The sequence below is a fragment of the Sebastes fasciatus genome, chromosome 9 (assembly GCF_043250625.1).
Source record: "Sebastes fasciatus isolate fSebFas1 chromosome 9, fSebFas1.pri, whole genome shotgun sequence".
NCBI lineage: Eukaryota > Metazoa > Chordata > Actinopteri > Perciformes > Sebastidae > Sebastes > Sebastes fasciatus.
The window spans coordinates 21,845,357-21,872,169 of record NC_133803.1 but is presented as its reverse complement, the minus strand read 5'-3'; the positions used below and the strand labels follow the sequence as shown (position 1 = coordinate 21,872,169).

Below are 26,813 nucleotides of genomic sequence, written 5' to 3'. Positions count from 1 at the left end.
TTGGGTTCAAAGGGATACCCGATTGTGGCTGAAGCTTATATAACGGTGAGTTAGGAGAGGGAATGAAGTGGGGGCAGGATGTGGCTGGGAGATGGGAGTCTGAGATGTATGATGAGAAAGAAAAGAAGGGGAGGATTTAGCTCTCAACATACCGAGACTTGTTCGCCAGCAGCTCGTTTTCGTGGTACCACTCCAGCGTTGGGGCCGGGTCGGCGGTGAACTGGCAGTGGAACGCGGCCTCCTCGTTCCTCAACACCACCTGGTCCTCAGGAGTGACCACCGGCCGCGGGAAACTCTTATCTGTTAGAGAGGTAGAACAAACATCTGCATGATTACATCTGCAGGCATCAGACCATCAAGTTCCATCTGTGTGGATGCTCGTGCGTCGCACCCATCTACTCCGGACTTTATTAAAAGCTGCCAACAGCAGCGTGGGGCTGATGCGCAGGCGGCCTTCAGGTGGCGGTGTGTGTCAACACCTCAGGGGCCCTGGAGAGACTTAATGAGGTCAGTGAATAGACCCGGTAGCTTATCTGGACCATCATCTCCTCCTGTTTTTAACTCCTGGATCGCAGAATCACACACACAGGAGACCATCTCTCTCTACTCTGTGATCATCTGAAGTCACGCTATCGCAAGAAATTGGGGTTAGAAGGACTCAAGTGGGGTCGACTGGTATGGAAGCAAGAAAAACCTGCACTTAAAATATAAATTTGATATATAATTTAAGGCAGTGGTTCCCAACCTGGGGTCCAGGCCTCCCTTAGGGAGGCGCAAAAGATCACAAAGGTGCGCCAGGATTTGTCTGCTCTGATGCTGTCAAGATTTGATTTTTAACAATTTCAAAACACCCCAAAACGCTGCACAGTATTTTCCTTCTATTCACATTCTTTTGACTCTTTCTAACCTCCCAGCCGCCCTCTAACACTGGACCAGGCTGCTCTGACCTGCCAAAACCAGAGATTTGCAGTAAAACCTAGAGGAGGAGTAATTACCCAACAGACTTTAGGACATTGTTGTACTCCAAATACAAAGCTGAAGGGCGTTGAGCTCAATAAAGAAACGGGAACACGAAAATACCCTTAATCCAGGTTTACGTGTGTGAGTATTTCAAATCTGAACAGCCAACGGTGCCAGTAACAGTATTAGGATACGGCTGCCGGCTGTTGTGAAGAAAACGAAAGGCGTTCCCTCAGATCGCACCTGGCCCACCCAGGAAGTCGGCGGGAAGGCCTCGTCTTAAAGAGCTGTGACCGTGCATTGAAAAGCTGTCTAAATCTGTCAGCCTTACCTTAAGGTGAAGCTCTATAGAGGAGCAGAGGGTGGCAACATGGTAACTGGAAACTCAACAATTATCCATTCTTCCTCCACACAGGTGCTAACCTAGCGTGTCTGTCTGTGTGTGTGTTGCAGGTGGCTAATTAGAGTGGAACAGGGAGTCAGGTTTCATGCACAGATGTGCTGCTGTATGTACTGTACTAACTCTGTAGTGTAATGAGGGGATAATACACAGGAGGGACACGCACACGCACACACGCACACACACACACACACACACACACACACACACACACACAGAGTAAACATCATAAGACATGTTGAGCAGAAAAATAAATAATCTCCCTTTTCAACACAGTACACCAGAGTGTCTGAAAGCTACAGTTACGCCATCAGATCAACAGAACAACGCTGCTGCTGCTGAGGGAGATGATGTTATTGTTCTCTCTGTAGATGTTTATGATGTTGTTTCTGTCTGCGTGGGCGCGCGGAGGAGGAAGGTGCTAACACACTCTCTGGTAATCACATTAGGAGCTCCATCACTTTCTCTTCCTGCTCTCTCTCAACACTAATGGACTATATATACACCCCTCCTCCTCCTCACCACATTTCCTGGCAGGTGTGGCAATGTGGAAAAATTCACCTAAGTAATTTTCAAGCAAAAATGGTTTTAACTTATATGATGTGAGGGGTAAGGCTGCAACTAACAATTATTTTCATTGTTGATTAATCTTATGAGTATTTTCTTGATTAATCGATTAGTTGTTCCTTTTTTCCCTTAAAACATTACTCAAACCTATTAATCGATTATCAAAATAGTTGGCGATTCATTTAACAGTTGATAACTAATCGATTAATTGTTGCAGCTCTAGTGAGGGGATCTGCTGCTTTTTCTCTGATTTATATTGTTGCAAAATATATATGTATATCTGAGTTTTGGACAGTTGGTAAGACAAAACCAAAAATCTGAGGACGTTACCTTGGGCTCCTGGAGATTGTGAGGAGCATTTTCTCACCATTTAACGTTTTATAGACGAAATGTGTCCCATGGGAGGAGTGATCGAGAAAATAATCGCTAAATTAATCAATATTGTTTTAATGTCACCTTTAACGCAACTTGCGATTTTTAGGTTGTAGCGGGCTCAGTTTTAAAGCTAGAGGTATCATATCGCGAAGGAGGCTAAAAAAACGCTGCAAACTTATGCTAAATTTCCGCAAGGAAAAACTGTCATGGACATTTTCAAAGGGGTCCCTTGACCTCTGACCTCAAGATATGTGAATGAAAATGGGTTCTATGGGTACCCACGAGTCTCCCCTTTACAGACAGTCCTACTTTATGATAATCACATGCAGTTTGGGGCAAGTTATAGTCAAGTCAGCACACTGACAGCTGTTGTTGTCTGTTGGGCTTGAGTTTGCCATGTTATAATTTGAGCATATTTATAATGCTAAATGCAGTACCTGGGAGGGTTTCTGGACAACATTTGTCATTGTCTTGTGTTGTTAATTGATTTCCATTAATAGATATATACTTACATTTGCATAAAGCAAAGTTATTTGCCCACTCCCATGTTGATATGAGTATTAAATACTTGACAACTCAGAAAAGTGTTAAAAAAAGATAATGTATATGTTACACATGTAAGGACACACACACACCTATAATATTGAGAGTGAAATTGCTGTTGCTGCAGACGTGCCCAGCTGCATTCTTGGCGCAGCAGTAGTACAGGCCGTTATCGTCCGGACTGGCACTCGTAAAGGTGAGCGTCCTCTCCTTGTTGTTGATCTGGTGGCTCTTCTCTGTCAGCTTCACCCCGTCCTTGAACCACTGGCACGTCGGCCTGAGAGGGAGAGGAAAATAAGAGAAGAGCCGGGTGATTGATGAAGCCAAAAAAGAAGAGATACAAAGGTGAGGGGAGAGGGAGAAAGAAGAAGAATAGGGAAAGAGGAACATAAGGGCATGAGAGAGGCCAGCGAGGACAGAGTGGTTTTTCAGTACAGATCCTTAACCCGGTGAGCTCTGAACCTGAGGTGACAGGGGAGGAGACTCACCGTGGGTGTCCATCAATATGACAGCGTAACGTGACCGGCGCAGAGCTCTCGATCTCCCCTTCTGAGGCGGGCTCCTTCAAAGTCACGCCGCCACTTTCTAACCCTGTAGAAGAAGAAAAACAGAGGCGACTGTGAGCCGGAGGAGCAGGAGTAATAATGGAGGAGAAGGACAGGAGGAAAAATTGAGTTAAGTGGTTGTCCCGTCGTCTGTCCTCCTGTGATGCTAATGGGTGAAGGCGGGGAGAGTCGGGCACATCACTGTGACAGCACGGTGACTCATGCACAGAGACAGAGCAGGGAGCTACCACATCACTGGGTCGGCTTTCATCAGCATACCGCTTTCCTGCACTCACAAGAGCAAGCTGCGCCTTTACAGTGCTTTTTATGGACATTTAATGGACAGTTCATTGGCTTACTCTGTTAAAAGGGCTACTCTGCTGTCAGCGCAGCCCATAAAATCAGGCAGAAGGGAAATGAGCAACAACACAACCGTGAACATGTTTTGACCTTTTAGCACCTTGCAGTTGTAATTTTAAAAATGCTGGAATCCTTCGAAATGTCTTCAAACCTGATCAGGTGTCTACATTACCGCACCGTGGGAGGAGCATATGCCACAACAAAGTGATGACAGACATCACTCACACAACGTAACATGAAACCTGATCAATGGCGTCTTGAGTGACGGATGAACAAGAGAATAAATGAAGGAAACAGATGGCGGGGAAATTGATCCACAGTCGTCCCCTGAATGCATCATGTTGCAGTGAGAAATGAGTGGAACAGTGTGGTTTTACCATTAAAAGGGGTTTGACCCGGTACACTGGGAAATATACATCAACTACATGCAGTTTGTCAAGAAACCATCACAGCAGCAAATCATTCCTACGTTCTCCTAAGAGAATACGATAGTTTTTCAGTGTCCAAGGGGAGACTGGTAGATATATATATCTCATGATGTACTGAGGCATTCATCCCTCTTTCAATAAAAAGGATAGTGGTGGCTCCTGTAAGCTAAGCCTCTTTGGAGCAGCCAGAAATTCAGTGTCAGCCATAAAAATGCTGTATTAAGCCGACACTGATCCAGGAAGGATCGATGCAGGAAGGCTCTGGCACATGTGTTGGACATGTCCAAAGCTCTACCTGTTTTGGCAAACCATTTTTGAAACCGTCTCTATGATATTTGTAAAAACGGTGTTTGGTGTGGCCCCAATAGACGCCCCTCTCAGTAGGTGGGAGATCAGCATGATGGCTTTGTGTTCTCTCCTGGATGGGAGAGTGATATTGTTTAAATGGAAAGATCCTATTTCACCAACATACAGTCATTGGATCAGGGAAGTTATGCACCATCTTAAACTGGAGAAAATTATGTAATTATATAATTTATGGGATGTCAAAGTTAACGCGATAATAACACGTTAACGCAAACTTGTTTTAACGCCACTAATTTCTTTAACGCATTAACGCAGCTTGCAATTTTGGTTGTAACAGGCTCAGTTTGATCTTTCTAGAGTGAAGGTACTGGTATCATATGAAATTACAAAGGACTAACTTTATGATAATCACATGCAGTTTGGGGCAAGTCATAGTCAGGTCAACACACTGACAGCTGTTGTTGCCTGTTGGGCTTCAGTTTGCCATATTATGATTTGAGCATATTTTTAATGCTAAATGCAGTACCTGTGAGGGTTTCTGGACAATATTTGTCATTGTTTTGTGTTGTTAATTGATTTCCAATAATAAATATATACAAACATTTGCATAAAGCAGCATATTTGCCCACTCCCATGTTGATAAGAGTATTAAATACTTGACAAATCTCTCTAAGGTACATTTTGAACAGATAAAAATGTGTGATCAATTTGCGATTAATCACGATTATCTATGGACAAACATGCGATTAATCATGATTAAATATTCTAATCGATTGATAGTCCTAATAATTATATAAATATACTGTCAGAGGTTCTACTAGGAAATGTTATACTATTTGTCATCCTTTATTGGCCTTTGTTTGAGGACATGGAAGCTGAATCTTCCTGGTATGGATGTCTGGATATGTATAATAGATATATGTGTATGTCTGGTATGTTGACAAAATCACCACCTGATGCACATTAAAGTCTACTGGATGAATAAAGACATACTTAAGTTATTTATGGAGTCTCCTGTGGTGAGTGACACCTTAGATTTGTCTGTACAGTCTTTGTGTACCCAGCTGGAATTCCCCTTCCTCTGCTGCGGAGTTTGTTGACTATACAAATACTAAATGTTCACACTGAATGAGAAACAGGGCTAATAGTTATGTACGTGATGATAAATAAGTTGTGGTTGTGTGTCATTCAGTAACTGTACCCCCGACGTCGTTGCTGTGTACATACACACAACATTCACTAAGAGAGAGTAAGAGAGAGCATGTTTCTTTGGGTCGCCCTGGTTTATACATGACTCCTTGAGGGTTTTGTGTACATGTATGTTGTAAGACGTTCCATCATGCTGAGCTCCATACCTATGGCCTGTGGCTGAATACTGCGGCTGTATCTCTGCTGCTGTTTGGATCATCTATGAAATATGCATGGCACGAGCCTCCACCTGAGACAGTGGTGGAGAGAGGGGAATCACCGCTGTGAGGTAAGAGGGGGCGCTAGAGGAAGACCTGTCACAATGAATTACACAGGAACCTGGTATTACTCTGCACCCTGGGGGATCATAAGAAACCATCTCTGCAGTAACAGGACTCCGCTCATTAGCTTCCTCCTAACACAGATGCCCCAACAACTGTGAGTGTGTGTGCATATTACGCTGCATTGGATCATATGTGTGCGTTTGTGTGAATGTTACGCCTCGTTTCCACACAGTTTTGTTTTGGGTCCGTAAATCCGTAAAGTATAGGTTCCCAAAGGAATGACTGAACTTTCGGATGATTTGCATATGTACACAGAGCTATGTGGAAACAAGGCGTTAGAGACAAGTGTTTGTGTATGTATGTGGTGGTGAGAAGTAAAACACAGTTGATGATGCTGTGCCCCTAAGCATGAATGCATGCGTGCAAATGTACTCAAATGTCTATGAGAGTTTTGCAGAGGATGCTAATTGGTTGGGTGTCTCAGTCCGGGCCGTTCCAGTCAACAGAAGAGGAGGAGGAGGAGGAGGAGGAGGAGGAGGAGGAGGAGGAGGAGGAGGAGGAGGTGAAGGCCATCCCAGCTATGGGGACCTGGGGCCAGACTCTTAGACAGACATATTATTAGTGCACTGGAAGCATAACGGGGCCGACAAAACCAGACGGGGAGACAGTGAGTCACTGAGGAGGAGGAGGAGAGAGAGTGAGACGAAGTTTGATGGAACAACAACTACCATCTGCAGCGCGACTGACATTTACAAATGAAATTCAAAGAATTTGTTTCAACCTGCCTGGAGTAACAGGTGGGTGTTTCCACTATCAGGTGGTGTCAAACTGTCAACCTCAGGAGACGCGGCTGAATGTTAAAGTCACATTCTCTGCTACTTTTATAAGAGTCAGTGTGTGTTTTTCTGTTGTCTATTGCCAATTGAAAAAAAAGAAGAAAAAAAGAAATAGCGATTCAACTTACAGATTTTAACTTCTCTGTGTCTGGTATGTCTTTCTTGGGAAAACCCCTCTCTGACACATTTTTACATCTGTAAGCGATATTTTACATTCCAGCAGCATGACTGTGAAATACGAGCAAAACTAATTGGGTAGGTAGTAGAGGTAGACCGATCAATCTGCGCCGATAGGACGTTTTACAAACTATTGTTATTGGCTGAACTGAGCTCTGACAGTGGCCAATGGCTCACCACCAGTCACACTGGGACGTACATCACCGTTTTACACAGAGGATCCATACACAAAGGAGGAGTTTATTTCTCCGCACAAAAGTTATCTATCTATCTATCTATCTATCTATCTATATCTATATCTATATCTATCTATCTATCTATCTATCTATCTATCTATCTATCTATCTAACTAATGCAACCATATCAGCTCTTTGTCCATGACACAAGACAGGCAGCCAGGGAGGAAAAGAAATCATTCAATGTTACTTTAACAATTTACTTGCCAATTTGGCGTGTAACTATCCATTCATGAAACGAAGTTCACACACTTTAGGATCCTCCTTACCCCGGAAATATGCGTGAGTCATGACCATTAATGCTTTGTAAGAGTGACGCACAACAGAAGTAATCCTTGCCAGTCATACGCCACAGAACAGCGCATCGCCTATTAAATAAATATAATATATTACAACGATGTAATCCACCAAATCACACTTCAGGATATTCTCTTAGGGACTGATGAAATTTGGAGTGACAAAAAACTTATTTATTAAAAACGGCGTATGCAAAAGTAGCCGACTAGGCTGCTGCAGAAGTAAAGAAGATATTGACTGATTAATCGTCTATCGCCCCTATTCCTGATCCAAAATATTGTTATTATATCAGCCTTTAAAAATCCACTATCAACCTCTAGTGTGAGCACTAAGAGAGACCATGGTAAAAAAGTAATCACAGTGCAGGAGGACACACTGCTTGACCTCTGTGACCTGACAATCATTGCAACAATGGGCACTTGTCAACACTCGCAGCCTTGTGACCGTCTAAAGTTTCTGGCCTATTTGGTTCTCCAGCAGGTTAAAACCAATTCTTGGTATTATTTCATTTCCACTTTGACCTGGATTTTCTCACAGTCACACATTCTAGCCCTTTACTCTCGCTCACAGCTCCATTCACAGTTCAGGTTTCTCCAGCTGTCCGCTCGACAAACAGAAGGCGCTCTTTCATAACCTATTAGTGGCAAATACTTCCCCATAATCCCTCTCAGAATGCATGACTAAGTGTTGGAGCAGGCCTGGCAGCTAACGCCATAATTAGGGCCGTATAATTATTATGTTGGAGGCAGAACAGGAAGCCCTATCAACACGGGGATGATAACAGATGAATTGCAAGGATATTGTCAAGGCAGATGCTGGGACCATTCATTCCTCACTGTGCCAAAAGGCAACTGCGTGTTTGTCTGTTTCACTCAACGAGCTGATTTGTTGCCATGGAGAAGGGTTTGTGCAACAGAGAGGCAAGGTGGATTTTTTTATCCAGGGGAGTGCTGACTGACAGCGCCATATGGGTATGGAAATAACTAAAACATGTGGCTTCATATTGTTAACTTTGTGCCCTAGCACAGCCCTGGGAAAAGCGTGACAGAGTCAGCTCGCTGCGAGGTGTCAGATTTTATCAGCTGTGGCTGACAGGGGTCAACAGGCCAGGCGGCAAACTACGGCGACTCAGAGAGATGCTGCTGCTGCTGCTGTGACGAGACAGAAAGAGGAAGGAGAAAAAGACACTGGAGCAAAGTGACTCTGCAGGGGACAAGCTGACGGATGGAGTCTGGGTCATTAAGCATGAGGAGCTGCATTTTGTCAGCTCACAAAAGACTAGGAAAAAAATGACAGGGAGGTGAAAGAGTGGAGCTGCACTCGCCATCAGTAAGGATGCTCTAAAATGCATCCGCCCAACAAATGTAGGTTAAGGACACATGCTGTGTGATTAAACCGAGATGGCGTGTGTGTGTGTGTGTGTGTGTGTGTGTGTGTGTGTGTGTGTGTGTGTGTGTGTCTCTGTGATGTCACTTATTTCCAAGACACTGTCAGTCTGCATCTTGTTACAGAGAGTCAAGCGAAGCGTCGCCTCCAGGGCCAACAAAACACGCTGACAATAGCGATGACTGAACCCGACGCCTCTGCTGGACGCGGTCTCGCCATGGAGACCCAGTGACCGGGCGGGACAAAAGGATGAAGGGGGGGCTTAAACCTCTATTAGTGAAAACAGAGGGGGGATAATTACTCTGAATAACTCTCAACTGGCGGGATTTGCCCACCCACCATTGAGAGCAAGATAAATTAACTCTCTCTCTGCAGAGGGCAGGAGGGGGAGGGGAAACAATCGACTCCGGTACAGTCCATGTACAGTACATATGAATACCCCACCCCCCCGCTCACAACCCACATTTACTATTACGCACGCAAACTAGCATGCACATGAGTGAGCGCACATGCAGGGTTAATGCCAGAGGGGGTCTTTACTTTTAAGCTGTGCACGGCTTTATCGCCCGTTAAATGTATGTTGGGTAAATATGAGAACATCTGTCATAACATGGTCTGATCAACCTAAAGTGATCCAGAGATGGCCAGACAACCTGCGCATTATGACAGAGACAAATGCGTTGATACGCACAGAGACAGATGTAGCATACAGAAGTGATTACGGATGATTTATTACTGCATGCTACCTTACCTTGTTTGATTCAAGTATGTTCTGTGCTATAACTTATCTCGTTTCTGCTTTAAAAGGAGGTGTTCTGTGGATGGTTTCTTATCTGAAGTCGTGCCAGAGGAGTCCACGCCTGTTGTACTCTTATTAAACTGATATAAAGCTATCGATCTTACAGTTTCTAGCAGAATTTACTGCACTACATCCGTTAATGTCTGCCTCCCAGCTATGTATCTATCTGCTGCTCATATCTTGTTTTATGTACTGCATGGCTGTGGTGGACTTGCTAAAAGCCTCTTCAAGCATCCACTTTCAAAGGCCGCCTTTAAAAGGCTACATGATACGATGCCCTATAAACACCCACAGAGGCAGGTGGAGAATCCATGCGTGCAAATATGTACGCTCATTAACGCCCACAAATAAGGAAATATCATGTGCAAGCACATTTGTTACTACGCCTTTGATGCACTGGTCAACTTTCAGAGAGTCAAATTTAAGACTTTCTAGTGGTACGTCTCAATTTGTGGACTTCTGTACCTACTCTTGTTGATGTTGTACTCAAAACAGTCAAACCATTGAGTGTGGAACGCTGGACACTCCTCACCCTCAACGGCCGCCATCTCTGCTACGTAGCGCAAGGGGAGGGGCCACCAACCTATTTTGAACTTTTGAAAATGGCGGCCGACGAAGCTGCAGCGGTTGAAACGTAAAACACCTAACTATACAAATTATACATGTATACATTTTTTTCACCAAGTGCCACTATAGTGTAGTCAGATAGAAGCCATTATTGGGTTTATTTATCAGTCTGAATTGAATTATTGCTGATATGGCGTGATATCCGCAGCTGATATAGAGAGCTTCCGGTGAGTGCACAACAGCTGAGTGTAATTTGAGACAACGCTGCGCTGTCGAAATTCATGCACTACACAAGTACATAGTGTGTACAGTGTACTACATGAAGTGTACTAACGGAAGTATCTTTACTGATGATTTATTTAGTTAAACTTGCCCCTACACTGATGCATTATCACCTTATGAAGTTGGTATGCTCAACAGCTGCTTATTGACACATGAAGCAGACATGGAGCAACATTCACTCTTTAGCTGCTAAATGCTCCACTTTGTGCACCAGCTAGTCGCTAACTTTGTCTAACTGGTGTTTGGTGCTGGGCTGGTGTGTTGGGCGGCTATGGCCCAGGGGCTAGAGCGCATCATCCTTTAATCACAGGGCTAGTGGTTCGATCCCTCCTAATGTCCACATGTAGAAGTGTCCTTGAGCGAGACACTAAACTCTAAGCTGCTCTCTGGGCTCTTCCCAGCAGCCCACTGATCCTAATGCTCAGGATGGGTTAAACGCAGAGGTCAAATTGCATGTATGTAATGTATATGACGATTGAAATACAGTTTAAGCTCGAGGTAGAGTACACTAGGTTTATCAGAGCTTTTTGCTGAAAACAGCCGATTGTTGCATTGCCAATTGCCAATTAGAGCGGTAAGAAGTCAGATATTATAGTGATCTGTGCATGCCTCGAACTTGACCCAGATCTTTCAACAACATTAAAGATCAAGTCACATCTTATTTTATATTTAAATCATGTTTTGACACTCTTTTTCTCCAAATATCACATCTACACTGATCTAAAAATGTATTACCACTCTTGTGTAAACATGTTTAATTTCCATGCTTAAATGAGCAAGAATAAATTTGATTTTGAAAAATGAATACACCACCTTCGTTCCAGTAAAAACATGCCTCTCTTCCAATGCGTGGGAATATTAATGACCTGGCAGACAGTGAAGTTTATTCTGGGTCACGATGGCAGATCTTAAAAACTGGTGCTTCGTGTCTAACTTGTTTTTTTTTTCCTTTTAATCTGTGGGAGTGTGTCAGTTGAGCTTTATTGACACACTACATCACGTTTAATTGCAACGCATAAAAGCAGTTCCCTTCAGATCAGACAAGGTTTGGAAAACTGATGTGCTTCTTCGGTCCATCTGGCTAAAAACTGTAATCGTTCAGAGTCGGGGCTCAACATCGCAGCCCACAAATATCCACTGGTGGAGACACATCATAGAGCAGGGGTTAAACCTCTGCTCTCTGCCTCTCGGTCTGTCTCTCAGTTTGCTACCAGGAGGTCTGGACGCTCATCTGTTCTCGTAAATCAGCCTTTGAACGAGTAACATCACCGCAAAAGAGAAACCTCCGGCTGAATGTAGCAAGAGAGGACAACATATTCCAGATGGAGCCATTTTTCATCCTGCTTTGCTTTTTGTTGTCTACTGCCATCAGTACAAACTCTCTCTGTCTCCGTTTGTAAGACACAAAGGCTTTTCACTAACGACTGGTACCTGAGGGCCTTCCACAATGCTGGAACAAGGTTGTTATTTATCCCAAACAGGGCTGTGCAGAATTCCCATGGCTTCCGCTGAAACTTAAGAGGGTCGTTGAGGTTTGGTTTTGGGGCTAAACAACAAACTTAAGATACTAGTGTGCCTCCTTAATGGGACAGAAAAGAGTGAAAAGCTGGAGCGGGGAGGCCAGTGTTAATGTAAACCTAAATAATTATATAGCTGGGAAGCAAATTACACTGCTCGGTAATTTCCAGACAAAAGCCTTTTGATAGTATATGGGAAAAGAGAGTGTTGCACAACGGAGAAAAAAAGATACGAGCAACAAGAAACACATGCTTGGTGGCGCACATATCCAGTTTCCCTTTGGAGAGCGGGAGAGGAAGCCACAAAGAACAAGGCAACAAGGTGGAAACATTCCTTCAGCTCATACTACCTGTCATCTTATACGGCTACTTTTGTTTTGCTTTTTTGATCCAGAAACTGGATGCGCGCCCTTGTTGCCATTATGAAACCCTGTCAGCTGGCAATTTTCACTCGGGAGGTTTTTTAAAGAATGAGGGTGAGAACGGCATGAAATGAAACACTCACACTTGATATTGAAGGAGGCTTTGGTGGAGTGGAGCACCTCTCCCGCGACCTCGTTTCGTGCGACGCACTCAAAGTTCCCCGCGTCCAGCTGCCGATCCACAGCGGTGAACTTGAGGTTGCTGCCCTCCTGGAAGCGCCTCTCGCTGCTTTCCAGGGGCTGGCCGTTGTGATGCCAGCCGTAACTGATGTCGGTCGGATCGCTGACCTCGCAGCGTAGCATGGCGCTGCGACCGTGCAAGGCATCCTGGGACTTGGGCTCCTTGGTGAACTGGATGGCGGCAGCCTGGATGGACAGAACTGGAAGAGGAGAGAGAGAAAGTAAAAGACAGAGGATTAGAAAGGAGCTGCTGTTAACATTTTACTGCTTTTTCCGTTCATTAAGTGTATGCCATGGCGACCACTTAGCCTTGCAGAGGAATGTGATGTTTAGACAATACTGGCTAGCCGTGAATTATTTTCTCGTAAAATTATCAGACCTAACACGGAGAAAATACTTTTTTTCCCGTTAGTGAGGCTGTGACGCGAGTGGGTGATCTAATAGACACACACACACAGGAGTGCCTCACAGTCATGTGCTGTCAGCTCACGTATCTCAAACAAGACGTGATGTGTTGAACACACATCCTCACGCACATTTAAATCTTTTATTCCCCCTCGTGATGCTGTGAACAAGCACTGTGTGAGAGACATGTTTTCTGCTCTATTTAACACCGTCTCTGTGGAGAAAAATTACAAGAGTGTGACTTGGACTGAAGGCTGGAGGAATACATCACGGTCACAGTCATTTTGATATGATACAGTTATAAAATAAGAGGTCACAATACACAGTAAACTAAATCAGGGTGAAGACACTAGTGGTGCAACGGTTCAACGAGCCCACGGTTCGGTTTGTATTTCGGTTTGTTTTGTTTTGCACATTAGCAAGAAGAAAAACAACCATTTCTGTGCATTGACAAGGATCTGGCGATACAATAAATGTCATGATACAGGGGTAACAATTAATATATTTCGATACTGTAAGCAAGGTGATATATTGCAATTTTTAAAAAATATATCATCATTGTCATAGTATAAACACACACCACCGTCTTAGTAAAAGACAGTCACTATGTGAAATGGCTACTATGGGGACGAACATCATTACAATTGGATTTGAGTGTCAGTTTTACAGTCAAGCCCAATTTTTGTAATTACAAGACTGTTTAGGGACCCCAGTATGCAGAATTATTAAAATACACCATTTTAGAATAGGCGAAAATAACACATTTATACTGCATGCAAAACTGCATTGTTTTTGCCCCAAACTGCATGTGATTATCATAAAGTGGGCATGTCTGTAAAGGGGAGACTCATGGGTACTAATAGAACCCATTTTCATTCACATTTCTTGAGGTCAGAGGTCAAGGGACCCCTTTGAAAATGGTCATGCCAATTTTTCCTCGCCAAAATTTAGCCCAACTTTGGAGCGTTATTTAGCCTCCTCTGCAACAAGCTAGTATGACATGGTTGGTACCAATGGATTCCTTAGGTTTTCTTCTTTTATATGATGCCAGTATCTTTACTCTAACGCCTTTAAGCGTCCGCTACAACCTCTGGAAGAGGAATAGTGTCTGGGTCCGCCGGGAGAATCAATACAGTATCACAAAACATAATGTCACGTTACTCATGTGTATCGATTTTTTCTTACACCCCTAGTAATGAATGATGTTTCTATATTATGTGATGCCAAAATACTGATTTTACACATGAAATAAGGCAGGCTACTTAATGGTCAAGTAAGCTTATATTCAGGTAATTGCCTCTTCTATGTCTCTGGCAACTCATCAAAAAATTAGCAGGCCTGTATGTAATAGTGGTGCAACAGTTCAACAAGCCCACAGTTTGATTTAGCATCCCTAGAAGACACGGAGTAAAGAAAATGAAAACAGTGAGTAATACTCTAATTTCAGTTTTTATTTTCGTCTCAGTTTGGTCTGTGGTTCCTCATAACAAGACGTTTTCTTGTTTCCTATTTTTATTTTTCCCTTTTTTAATGCCATTCATGGAACAACCAGAAGAAGTTGAAAGAGCATGTGGTAACAGTTACGATCCAACCAATTCATCCTCGTGTTCTATGATTTTAAATAGACTCTTGGACCAAGAAACACAGATTGTTTTCTTTGCAAAATTGCCAGTTTTTACACTTGCTTATTCCAGCTCACAAACACCTCTACACGATAGTTCTTGTGTCTATCTCAAAAACAAACAAACCCAAAAAACACAACATCTTGGCGAGCTGCATTCATGATTGTTGCTAATTAGAGAAATGTTGGAAACAATGGAAGGAGTCTGACTGGCATCAACAGCTGCTCTGCCTTCCTGTTTGAACAACTACCACAATGAACTACTCATCAATAGCCAACTCCATAGTGTGTCACAGCAGGCCCTCATGTGCCCAGTGTAACACAATGTTATCATACCTGATGTCACGGTTTGTTATGATAAGGAAAGGTCCACCGCTAGAGTCGATTAAGCATACCTACACCTGCATAACGGTGTCTGTGTGTGTGTTCATAGTCTCTTGTAGGACTGAAGCCAAGTAAGAGGATCTTTCAATAATGTTAAATCAAGGAGCCTGTTGAAGATGAGCCAAGGTAATTCCTCCATCTTTGACCCTCCTCATCCCACCGCTCCCGTCCTTCTGCTGCCTGTCCAGCTCTTCATCAGGCTCACCTTTGTCTCTGCTGCAGGTGGCTCGAGCTGACAGACAGGCAGGCAGAAAAAGACGCAGCGAGGCAGAAAGGCTGGTCAAACACGGTAGACAGCTAGAGAGGCTGTGGATAAGCTGGGTGATGAAACTAATTATTTTGCATTAAATGCCCCCTTACCTTTACAGACAAAAGGAACTAGGGGTGTAAGAAAATATCAATACACATGAGCATCACGATATTATGTTTTGTGATCCTGAATCGATTCTCCAAAAACACCATATCGCCTGCCGGCGGACCTGGCCACCATTCTGTCTTTCAGATATTGTAGCAGGATCAGTTTTAAAAAGAGTGAAGCTATGTATCAGGTAACATATGAAACTAGAAAACCTAAAGAATCCATTGGTACCAACCATGTTATACTAGCTTGTCCGGAAGGAGGTTAAAACACCCTCCAAAGTTATGCAAAATTTTGGAGGAGGAAAAACTGGCATGGCCATTTTCAAACAGTTCCCTTGACCTCTGACCTCCAGATATGTGAATGAAAATGGGTTTTATGGGTACCCACGAGTCTCCCCTTTACAGACATGCCCACTTTATGATAATCACATGCACGTTTGGGCAAAATCCATGCAGTTTTTTGCATGCAGTATAAATGTGTTATTTTTGCATTTCTGGTGTTTGTTCTTTATACTATGACAGTTTTCCTAAATTTTGATTTAAAAGATTGCAATATATCGCCTTCCTTACAATATCACAATATATTGCAATATATTGAATGGTTACCCCGGTATCATGATACATATCGTATCGCCAGATTCTTGCCAACACACAGCCCTAGAAGGAACTGAAATTACAAAAGAATATCAGAGGTAGAGGACTAGTATCAAAACGTGGTGGACCTCTGCTGGTAATGTCAGCAAGAAATAAGATACTGAAATACCATCTATGTTACATACAAGGTAGGTAGATGGATCAAACTGAGTTATATGCATTATGGATTCCCTGACAGTGCCAAAAATAAGAAGGAATGTCTGGCCGTGTTCTTGAGTGTTTTTGAACATGAACATGAACATTTAGCTCAAGTAAAGAGATATGTGTTAACTAAACACCTCCCACACAGATAAAAACCATCAGTATTCCTGTGTTAAAGCCAAAATCCACTGCTGAACGTCTCCTACTATGCATGAAAGAGAAAATATCCTCAGGGAAGGACACAACAGCACAAAGACAACAATCACCATTATATGTTTTCCTACAATGGGACAAATCCACAGTCATCTCCCTTCAAGGCCCAAAACACAAACATAGAATAACAAGTCACTATTTGTAAGGATGCTGGTGAGCTGAGAAAAGGGGATTTTACAGACAGCTATCTCTGCTCTCCAACAGGTCTCCTTTTCTTGCAAATGTCCTTGCTGACTGCACATTACAAAGCACTTTTATGTGGATGCTCTTGCTCTCTCATCTCATATTTTATTAAAAAAAATAACAGTTTTGGTCACCCTTTTTTCAACTTTGGTGGGATGGTGAGACAAAGACACACTATACTCCACTCCACAGTGTTATTAGTTCTAGTCCATCATACTTTAGTTTTTAATTTCACCAAGTCTGGCCAGGTGGATCGATGGCTTCTTTGGGGAAATTGTTTTTTTTCCCCCTGGCGACACTGTATTAGAGGTCACAGCCCCAGTGGCTTTTCTTTCAGCTGTAAATACAATGTGCGGAGAAATTTACAGGCTCCAGGAGAGACACCTGCTGCCTGATGATTGGCTTTTACTTCACTGTATCAGGCAAAATGTCTCACTTGGGATGAAAGGTCACCTCTTCACCTCAATTTGAGCCACCTAGACCTTTTTTTTAAAATATCAAATCACAGCTTCTTTTATTCTTATTTTCTCATAAAATGTTGATGAATAAATTCTTTAAGTTATTTATCGAGCAAAAGTGTGCTCCAGCCATAAATGCACGACAGACTTTAAATTACGTTTTAGATAGGTCTGTTTATTTTTTAGATAGTTTGACATACATTTTTCAGAAAGCAATTTTCCACTGCATGAAAAAAACCTTCAACGCGGTCCCGGGGAACAGCTGATTTTACAGCAAGCAGACAAGTGGGATTCATTTCATGTTTAGATATTTAGTACTTTAAGTTTGAAGTTACAAATGTATTTATTTATTTGACTTAGATGTCAGTTAGTTATATAGTTTGTAATAAGGTCAAAAATTGTTTTCCGACAGTGTCACATTTTTTTTAATGGGCATTGGTGGTATCGGCCGATTAATCGGGTTTTGGCTTTTTTCCTGGTCCTAACTATCGTCATTGTATCGGTCGGCCTCGAGCTTCACAGGATGTATTGCACAACCGATTGTTATAATGTCTCCTCTGTATAAGCAAGTGCGGTCTCTAACATTTCCCTAAGAGGCTGAGAATTTGTTCCATCTGCATAAAACTGGGATAAAAGGCAGCAGATGGGTTGGAAACACCAGCGGAGTCTTTCCCCAACATCCACCTCAAACAATCCATCAAGTAATGTTCACAGACAGCACGCTGCCTTCACGCCAAGCTTACAGCTGGGGTGTGAGCGAGCGTGCCAACTTCCATCACACTGAGCCTCCTCTGTGAACAGCGGTGTTACGAGCTCTGGTGGAGAAACATCGGAGCTGTGGCATGCAGTTGATGGTTTCATTTGAGATGCACGTTGACATACAGTGTGTGTGTGTGTGTGTGTTTACAAAGGGAATGACTTCCGGGAAAAGTCCCAGCAGAGACAGCACACACAGATAAGGTGTTTTCACATACCACAGGATGACAGACTAAGATGGGGAGAGAGTGAGGCATAGTCTATCACGTCTGAGGAAATCTGCCAAGTTCAAACAGGGAAGGCATCGTGACCTACATCTCTCAAACACACCGCAGCCCTGCCTCTCTAAACAGACACAAGTATAGACATGGAGGGCACACACACACATATACAAAGCACACAATCGTATACACAAAGCCAGGGCTGCCATCTCTGATCACCTCTACCACCATGACGTAGACACGCTGCAAGTTGCAACATAAATACTACTAAAGTTGTGTCTGTCTGACCAAATCAATACAGTTCATTTAGGTCATGCTTTTCACAGACTCAAAACAACGGCTGAGGGAACAGGAATGTTTGGCTCTGCACAGAGTGACATTTCAAATAGATAAGCGGAGCAGATGCTATCCAAACTCCCACTGAGGGCCCTTCAAAGTGAGAGTGGTTGAAAGGGAGAGTTACTGATGAAGGGGAAACAAACAGCGAGGGAGGAGAGGACAGAGTGGGAATGCTCTTATGGCAAAAGCTCTGCAATGCTGAGACTCAGGTATCGAAAGGGGTGAATGTTAAACTGACAAACTGAACAATAGCACAAAGAAATACAGCGGAATAGATTAAATACAAATTAAAGTTGGACTGAAAGGAGTTTCGCCACTAGTGGCGCTATGGAGCAACTTTTTTAAGTTTCCCGTTATATATTTGCACACAGGCGATGCGAGACACTTTCCTTCACACCGGTTTCACACTCTTGTGTCGACCAACAACTGGTGGCAGTAACATGCAAAGAAGCGGAGCAAAGTGGTATCAAACAATGCCTTATTTCAAATTATTTAAATAATCAGCTTTGCAAATGTTTCATGAGGAAGGAAAGGCATTCAACGGGTTACCTCAAAGATACACACTGAATGTAAGGCTGGTCAATATGACGATATACATCGTCAAAACAATATTAAAATGTCCATTGTATATTGTTTTCTACATTGTTTCTATCGCGATATAGGCTAGGCTTACGTATATTTATATTTTTTCTCTATAATTTCACTTTAACTGTTCAAGTTCTTAAAATGAGAAAATACTCAGAACTTTTCATTTGTCAAGTGTTTTTAATTCACACAGTAGTATACAAAAATAGGTTTTACTATGTCTTATTTTATATAGATTATTTATCGAATTACCAGAAAACATGCAATATTGTTATTCATATTATTGAGATATGAAATGACCTATATCAGGATAGGTTTTGGCCATATCCCCCAGCCCTAACTGAATGTAAATATAACTTTCATTGGAGAACTCCTTTAAGTTTTAAAATTAGAGCTTTAACCAATCAATATCTTCATTATTGGTTCATTGGTAGATTGTTTTTAGAATTAATAGTTAAGTGTATAAAATGTCAGAAAATATTGAAAACTGCTGATTAAAAATTTGCAAAGACAAAAACTGCCGATCCTCCCCATTTGAGAAGCTGGAACAAGTAAATGTGCTCTGCATTTTTGATTGAATAATCGATAACTATCTTGATAAATGATTAATCATCAAAGTTTATGTTGACTGAATTTTCAATTACACTAACTTAAAATGTAGTGTTTTTTTTATACCAGAAAGCTTCATAACAGGAAAGGAATATGATGTCTAAATAAATCAAAGCTGTAGAAAACTAGGCACAAACACACTCTCCCTCCAGGGAGCCTCCATCTCTTCACAGATTAAGAAAAACAGAAAAAAAAAAAAAAAGTCTTGGCTCTGACACCAATCAATATGCACTTGCCGGGAAAAGCCAGCAACGAATACACTAATGCACCCGGATGAGCTGCGATCGACCATGAAATATTAATAGTTCTTCGTTTTCAAAATAGTTTGGGTTTCTCTGGATTTTCGATCAAGGTATCTGGAAAGAAGTTGGAAGACAGAGAAAGTAGGTTAAAGACGGAGAGGGAAACTGCTGAGAGGGGTGAAATATCTGCACGCGGGGAATCTCAACTCGCTGCACTGCCGACCCCATTAAGCCTGGCTCGGCTGTCAGCGCTGTCAGGTGGAAGTCGCCTTTAAGTCGGCCTGACAGACAGAACCAACCATAATGGGCTCATCAGCAGCCGACGCTTCTCTTCTCTCTTTCTCAACTTTGTCTGCTGGCACTGGCAAGCAGAGCTGGCCGAGGGGAATCACATTTCAAGAAAAACTATCACCATATAAGAGTAGGGCTGAATGCAAGCAGCAGAATTGGGGTCAAAGAAAGAGGTTATGTGGGAGTGTGTGTAAATTATCTGTGGACATTAACAATGAAATCAATATCCAGATAAGACAAACTGTTTGATGTTAATACAGACTACACACAGGCTTTCATTGTGCAGGTAAAAGTCGTCTGTTAAAACTGAAACTGCTTCTCTATTTCTAAAAAATATTTCAGATAAGAGCCTTAATACCTTCAGATAAACAGCTGCATCAAAGAGGACGTTATCTTATCAGTGGATATCCTGTAATCGGGATCGTGTGTATCCAGCCAGAGTGACGACAAGCAGGGATGACACACATGCCGGAGGCTGCAAAAAGGTTAAAGGGGAAGACACCCTGCACATGCAGAGACGCAAACAGCAGCACCCACAAATACTTGGCACCGGGCACACCCATGTCTCCCCCTGTGGGAGCTCAAAAAGCCCCTACGTGTGTGATTTCACAGCTTCTCAACGGACCGTGTCGGAGCGAGACAGCTGCTCCGAAATGTTTTAGAGTGACAGGACGGCAGAACGAGGAGTCTTGGAGTCGCGGAAATGAGCGATGCTGACGGAGCGTGAGACGGTGATTGGAGCGTAGCTGCTATTAGATGTTTATCTCAACGACGCCTCGGTTGACATAAATTCCTACAGTTAAACTGCTGCAGACATCCATTAAAACACTGTCAAACACTCTTTTTGAGTTTAAAGTCATGCACGAAAACAGCACTAAAAGTCTGCCATCGTTAATGAAGACGCTTCCACCATCCATGATCACTCTATTTTCATTACTCCCTCCACTCCCCAGCCGCAAAATCTACATAACCCAATTAAGGATAAGAGCAGCACGACTCCAGATAACATCAGCCCTCTTTGCTCAAACTGCACAAACAGTGCAACTTCAAAAGAGTGCAAAAAAAAGGGGGGAAACGGCACAGACACGATTAGAGCGCCACTGATCGGATCAATTATTAACAACACAGAGTTCTTCACATGAGATCTGAAAGAGAGCTAAGCATGATTTGGAAGCAGAATGAAACATCTTATTTAGTTAATGGTAATCACGAGGTCAGACATGGGCCAACAGAATGAGCACAGACTGGAAAAACATGGCATAAATTTTTCAACATGGTAGACTGATGCAAACTCTCTCCTTGAAAGCATCTATTTTAGCAGCCGCTGTGCCGTCTTACACTGTAGAATACACAAGTCTACTGCCCTCCGGTCAACTTTCTGAGGAGAAAGTTAAGATCCAAAATCAGGGTGGATCCCCGTCTTCATCCTCAGGCTCAGTTAACGAGGTCGTCTTTAAAGTGCTCCCCTTAAACAATTCAGGAATGCCATCAGTGGGGATAAAATAAATGTAAATCATATTTTTTATCTCTAGCAATTCCTGCAGATTCCTGCTGGTTGACTGGAATGCCGAGCTAACAAGATTAGCATTCCTACCAGGGTGGATGTCACGGAGCGAAAGAGGGGGCGAGAGGCGAAAAGTCCTCACTGTCAGGAGAAGACAGTAAGATGCACAATATGGCAAAATAGAATTAGTTTCTAATTTGTTTTAACCCACTTGGAAGTAGTCCTGGGTATCGAACCTAAATACCTTTTGAGTACCAACTGAAATGTGTTCATAATGGCCTGTGTTTTGGCAAGAATCTGGCGATACGATACGCATCATGATAAAGGGGTTACAATTCAATATATTGCGATATTCTAAGCAAGGTGATATATTATATTTAATCTAGGTTTAAGAAAAGATTGCGGTTCGGGTTAAACTAACTCCGGAAGTGGTGTAACTTAAGTTATGTTTCACACGGGACACGAACGCCAGCCTTCTGGGCAAAAGTATGGTGTTTTTTGACCCCTCCCATCCACCCCGACCTCCTCCCTACGCTGCGTTTGCCGTTCTTTGTAATTTCCTGGTTCACAATTACGTGAATTACACACAAATAGATTTTGTGGGATACACAAATTACAGTGCATTACGTTTCATAGGTATATCTAGGAACATTGCATGAGAACCGCCTGATGAATTTCTGGTCTACAGTATAAACCTTTTCATTGGTATTCTGTCGCTAGGGCAGCAGCTTTGGTCCAAGTTTACTTCCTGTCAGCTACTGCATTAACAAACATTGCAACAGGAAAACAAAGAGGCCTATTTAGAATATTTATGTTGTGAAGTTTGAAAAGGTATACAGTATCTCTTTCTTTTCCATGTACTCTATATAAATTAGCTAGTAGTAACCAGTAGTAACCACATGCCAGCCAAATACATGTAATGTTATAGAACAATCCATCAAGTCTGGATGAAGTCTCAGAGGTGCTAGCTTGGGCGAGTGTCATGTTGGCACTTGCAGAGAGGGGCCGATAACAATCTGTCACAGTGTGTTTTAATAGCTGAAATATAACCTCAGATGAAAAACCGTGAAAACGTCATCCACAGTTGTGTTTCTGGATCAAGATGTCAGGGAGATGAATCGGAGAGGGAATGAAGGGCAAACGGTATGAAGCCCACTGACAGAGATTTCACTGCTTGTCATGCAAATTACCAGATGTGTGTGTGTGTTTTCCACTGACTGAGTTGCCTCACCTGGCTGCCTCCTTGAAAAGTGGTTGGCAGAAACCAAAAGAGCGTAAAACAGGTACGGCTATATGATAAACTGCATTGTGATTTATTAATGCTGTGATATCTTGACAAATCACAATTTAAATTCCAGCTACAACTGAGAACATGCACGCAATGCAATGTTGGAGAATATGGATCGTGGTCAAAAATGCAAATTGATATTGTGGTAATAAAAGTGTAAAACAAACAAAAAAAAGATATAAAATAAAATCTATGCTTTTATAAACAAAGCACTGCTAACCGAAAAATAGAAGCTAATCTCATATACTGATGTCAAATTGAGTTTATTTAGCTACAAGTGCATTTTCAGGCTCCAGTGAATGTTTGGTCAATATTTTTAACAATGCTTTATGTCAGAAACATTTTGGCATCTCCGACAAGAATTTAAACAGAGAAATCACCAGTGCATGAAGCTGAAATGCTGCCCAAACAAAGAGGTCAGGTTGCCTTATTTAACTTGACAGCAGAGACGTTAAACAGGACAAAGTCAGGCCAGGTACAATGTCTCTGTCAAAACATTGTAACGGGAGTGACAGTTTGGTTCCCAACAGACTGATCTCATTATTGACCCCTTAAGTAGAAAACAAAGGGAAATAAAGGTGTAAGAGATGAGGGAGTTCATGTGTTTAATCCTAAACTAGTCAAGGGATGCAACTGACGATTATTTTTGTTATTGATAAATCTTCTACTGAAAGGTCAAATTGCTTGTTTTGCCCATCCAACAGACCCAAACCCCAAAATATTTAGTTCAGTGACATAAAAATAGTCAAATCCTCAGATCTGAAAGTTAGATGAGAAGATTGATACTAGAGCTGCAACGATTAATCGATTAGTTGTCAACTAGGAAATTAATTGCCAACTATTTTGATAATTGATTAATGGATTTGAGTAATTTCTTAAGAAAAAAAGTGAAAAACTCTGATTCCAGCTTCTTACAAGTGAATATTTTCTGGTTTCTTTACTCCTCTATGACAGTAAACTGAATATCTTTGAGTTGTGGACAAAACAAGACATTTGAGGACGTCATCTTGGGCTTTGAGAAAAAACACTGATCGACATTTTTCTCCATTTTCTGACATTTTATAGACCAAACAACTGATCGATTAATCGAGAAAAAAATCGACAGATTAATCGACAATGAAAATAATTGATACCACTCTCGTGTCTGTATGCTAAATATGAAGCTCCAGCCAAATATCTAAGCATCTAACTCTGGGCAACAAAGTTTATTGGCATGTTTACCAAAATGTTATTTACCGAACTATTCCTTTATACCATTAAATTACCTTTAAAATTGATGGTCATTAATTTTGTGTTGATCAACTACTACGTTCAAAACTATTCCAGTCCAGGAAATCTGTACAATGCAGGGTCTCTTCTCAGGGTTTGATAAATGACATCAGAGCCTCATACAAGGTAACATTCAGGTATGAACAAATAGACAATGTTCAAGCAGCACCAATGTGCCGTTACAGAGGCAGGCACCCCCACTCCATCAAGCTGAAATGGATCAAAGTAATACAAAAGAACGAGCCCCTGCTGTCTCTTTTCATTACATCCCAAAAACTGACCCCGGGTAGTATTTTCTTCTCTGCGTGGCATTCATCAGCAGAGCACATCTCTGTGTTCATTCCTCTGCTTCTAATTGAAAATGTTCAAAGCAGCAGAGCCAGGCTGCCTTTTTACCAGTAAGGCCGGTATGCACACCCGCTACCTTAATTCAATCTCTGCTCTTATTGTACCAGGTAATTGCTCTGTGGAGGGGTCTCGCTCTGTGGAGCGACTTGCTCGTGTGCAAAGAGTGGGCCGGGCTCATTATAACAAACCTCACTGAGATCACTATCAGTTTATGCCTGTTACTCTCCGTCTTGCCGCTGACGGCGGGGAGCGAGCTCTGCTCCCCTTAGACTGAGACGGCCCCCTCCCCGGCTTATTATCAGGCAACATTGGCATGGCAACCGGCGTGCAACCTCTCCAGGTGGACCATCGCTTTGCTTCAAACGGCAGCAACAGTCATCCATGACGCCTCAGTGGAATCTCTAGCTTGATCCCCATTTTCACTCCTAAAATGAGCCCTTTCATCAGGAACATGACACTGATTGCATTACAGCTGTAGATTCTGCATTACAGAAAACTATTTGACATGGCGTTTTGACAGAAGTGCGTCACCTCTATTACACCGCAATAAATACCCTCTCATCCCTCCTAACGAGACGCTGCTTGCCAGCACACCTCTGCCTTTGAAATGAAGAAGTGCTCCATATGGTCTCCATGACAGGGAAAATAATAAAAACACTCATGTAACAGTGCGAGCAGGAGGAGGAGGGGGGGGGGGGTGGGGGAACAGACGTCAGCCATAAATCTCTTAATAAGCGCACCGGGAGGCGGTCAACAGCATCAAAGTGTTGGCTGGGCCCCACCCAAACGCTCCTTCACGTGTGCTTTAATAGGCCACCCATCCTTCGCCATTACCGCCTCATTACTAGTCGTGCTAGGAGGCCTGCAGCGGGCTTCAGGCTAGGACTGAGGACTGGGACTAGTCTGGCCCCTGAGGAACACTAGTAGTTCATTATATAACCAGCAGGAAAAATAGACATAATCATAACTCATAGTTTAAGCAGGATAATAGACAGGACAGAATAATTAGCATCAGGCCATTCATTTTGAAAAAAAAGATGACTTTTCTAAATAGCTCTATTTTCTATTCACAAAAATTGACTTTATGATAGATTGTATACACTTATCACATTTTTAGTTTAACTTCCATGTCACCAGTTTGTAGAATAAGCTGTCTTTGCATCAAATGGTTGACTTTTATCTCACTGCTGAGGTTATTTAACTGTAACGCCGAACATTAGCATAGCATCACAATGTCATGCTATTTTGTGTTATCGTGTGATATATAAATGGCAGTTCACGGAGCGTGATTCGCTGGCTTTACGACAGACGGAGCTTCAGCTTCTGAAGAAGCCTTTTCAGAGAAGATATGAGCCGTGTCTCTCATCGCCCCCCGCTGCTCTGTCCCTCCACACCAGGCTTCATAACTGTCATGCTGTATCTAAAATAGAGACATGTGAGCACGGCCAGCTCTCACCAATTTTCAACACCCACTCATAAAAGGCCGACTGTTGAAACACAGGCAGCCTAATGCATCTCTGTGTAATCCACGCATGCTGAGGACTGAACCTGAGCCGACGGGGAAAGAAAGGCACCGAGAGGAGGTTTGTCTGGAACGCCCAAACGATGACGATGACAAAACCTTCGCGGCGTCCACAGATCTGATCCTGGCCATAAAAGGGGACCATGGGTATTATTACCCATGGTGCACAGCAATCTGGAGCCACAACCGTCCCCTGCAGCTGTGCTCTGAGTGAATGGGAGAGCAATTATTAGATTAAAGCGGATTAGGCTTTGCTCAGGTAAGGCAGGTTGGGCCGTTCCTGTCTCTTTGGTCCTGAAAAACTGGGCACTAATCCAGTAATGACACCACTTTTAGAGGGAAAACTCAACAGTGCAGCAGAAGAGAACAAAGGCCGCCATTTCTTGTACATATATTTAATTTTTTTGCTCCATATATACAACAAAGGCTCTACACACAGCCGGCATGAAAGCCTAATGCAAACTGTTTACATAAGTAAGTGCTATAACTACCCTGCAAAGGGCATGAGCAAAAATTAACTGAGGATTTAGTATCAAACTAAATATAAAGGAACGGTAATGTCAAACATCTGGGGTCACACTCTGTGATTTTTTTCCAGCATTATGAGCCAAAGATGGAAGATTACGACACAGTGGAACAGAGGAGCTCAGCAGTTTGCAGTCAGGCTAAACACTGATAGATGTTTCAGACTAAAGGGTCTGCTTTTAAAGTGGGAGTTAGAGAGCTGGAGCTGCAGGGTTAAATCTTCCTCTGCAGGCCTGTAGA

General features: G+C 42.6%; 1 protein-coding gene across 1 annotated transcript in view; it reads right to left on the bottom strand.

Annotated features, from left to right (window-relative positions):
• Positions 1-26,813, bottom strand: part of ptk7b (protein tyrosine kinase 7b) — a 90,099-nt gene that overhangs the window by 16,952 nt on the left and 46,334 nt on the right. The window contains exons 2-5 of the mRNA XM_074646668.1: positions 12,559-12,855; positions 3,334-3,436; positions 2,938-3,122; positions 153-300 (exon numbers count right to left, since the gene is read on the bottom strand). Of these exons, the coding sequence (XP_074502769.1) occupies positions 153-300; positions 2,938-3,122; positions 3,334-3,436; positions 12,559-12,855 (733 nt within the window). The remainder of the gene's footprint in view (positions 1-152; positions 301-2,937; positions 3,123-3,333; positions 3,437-12,558; positions 12,856-26,813) is intronic.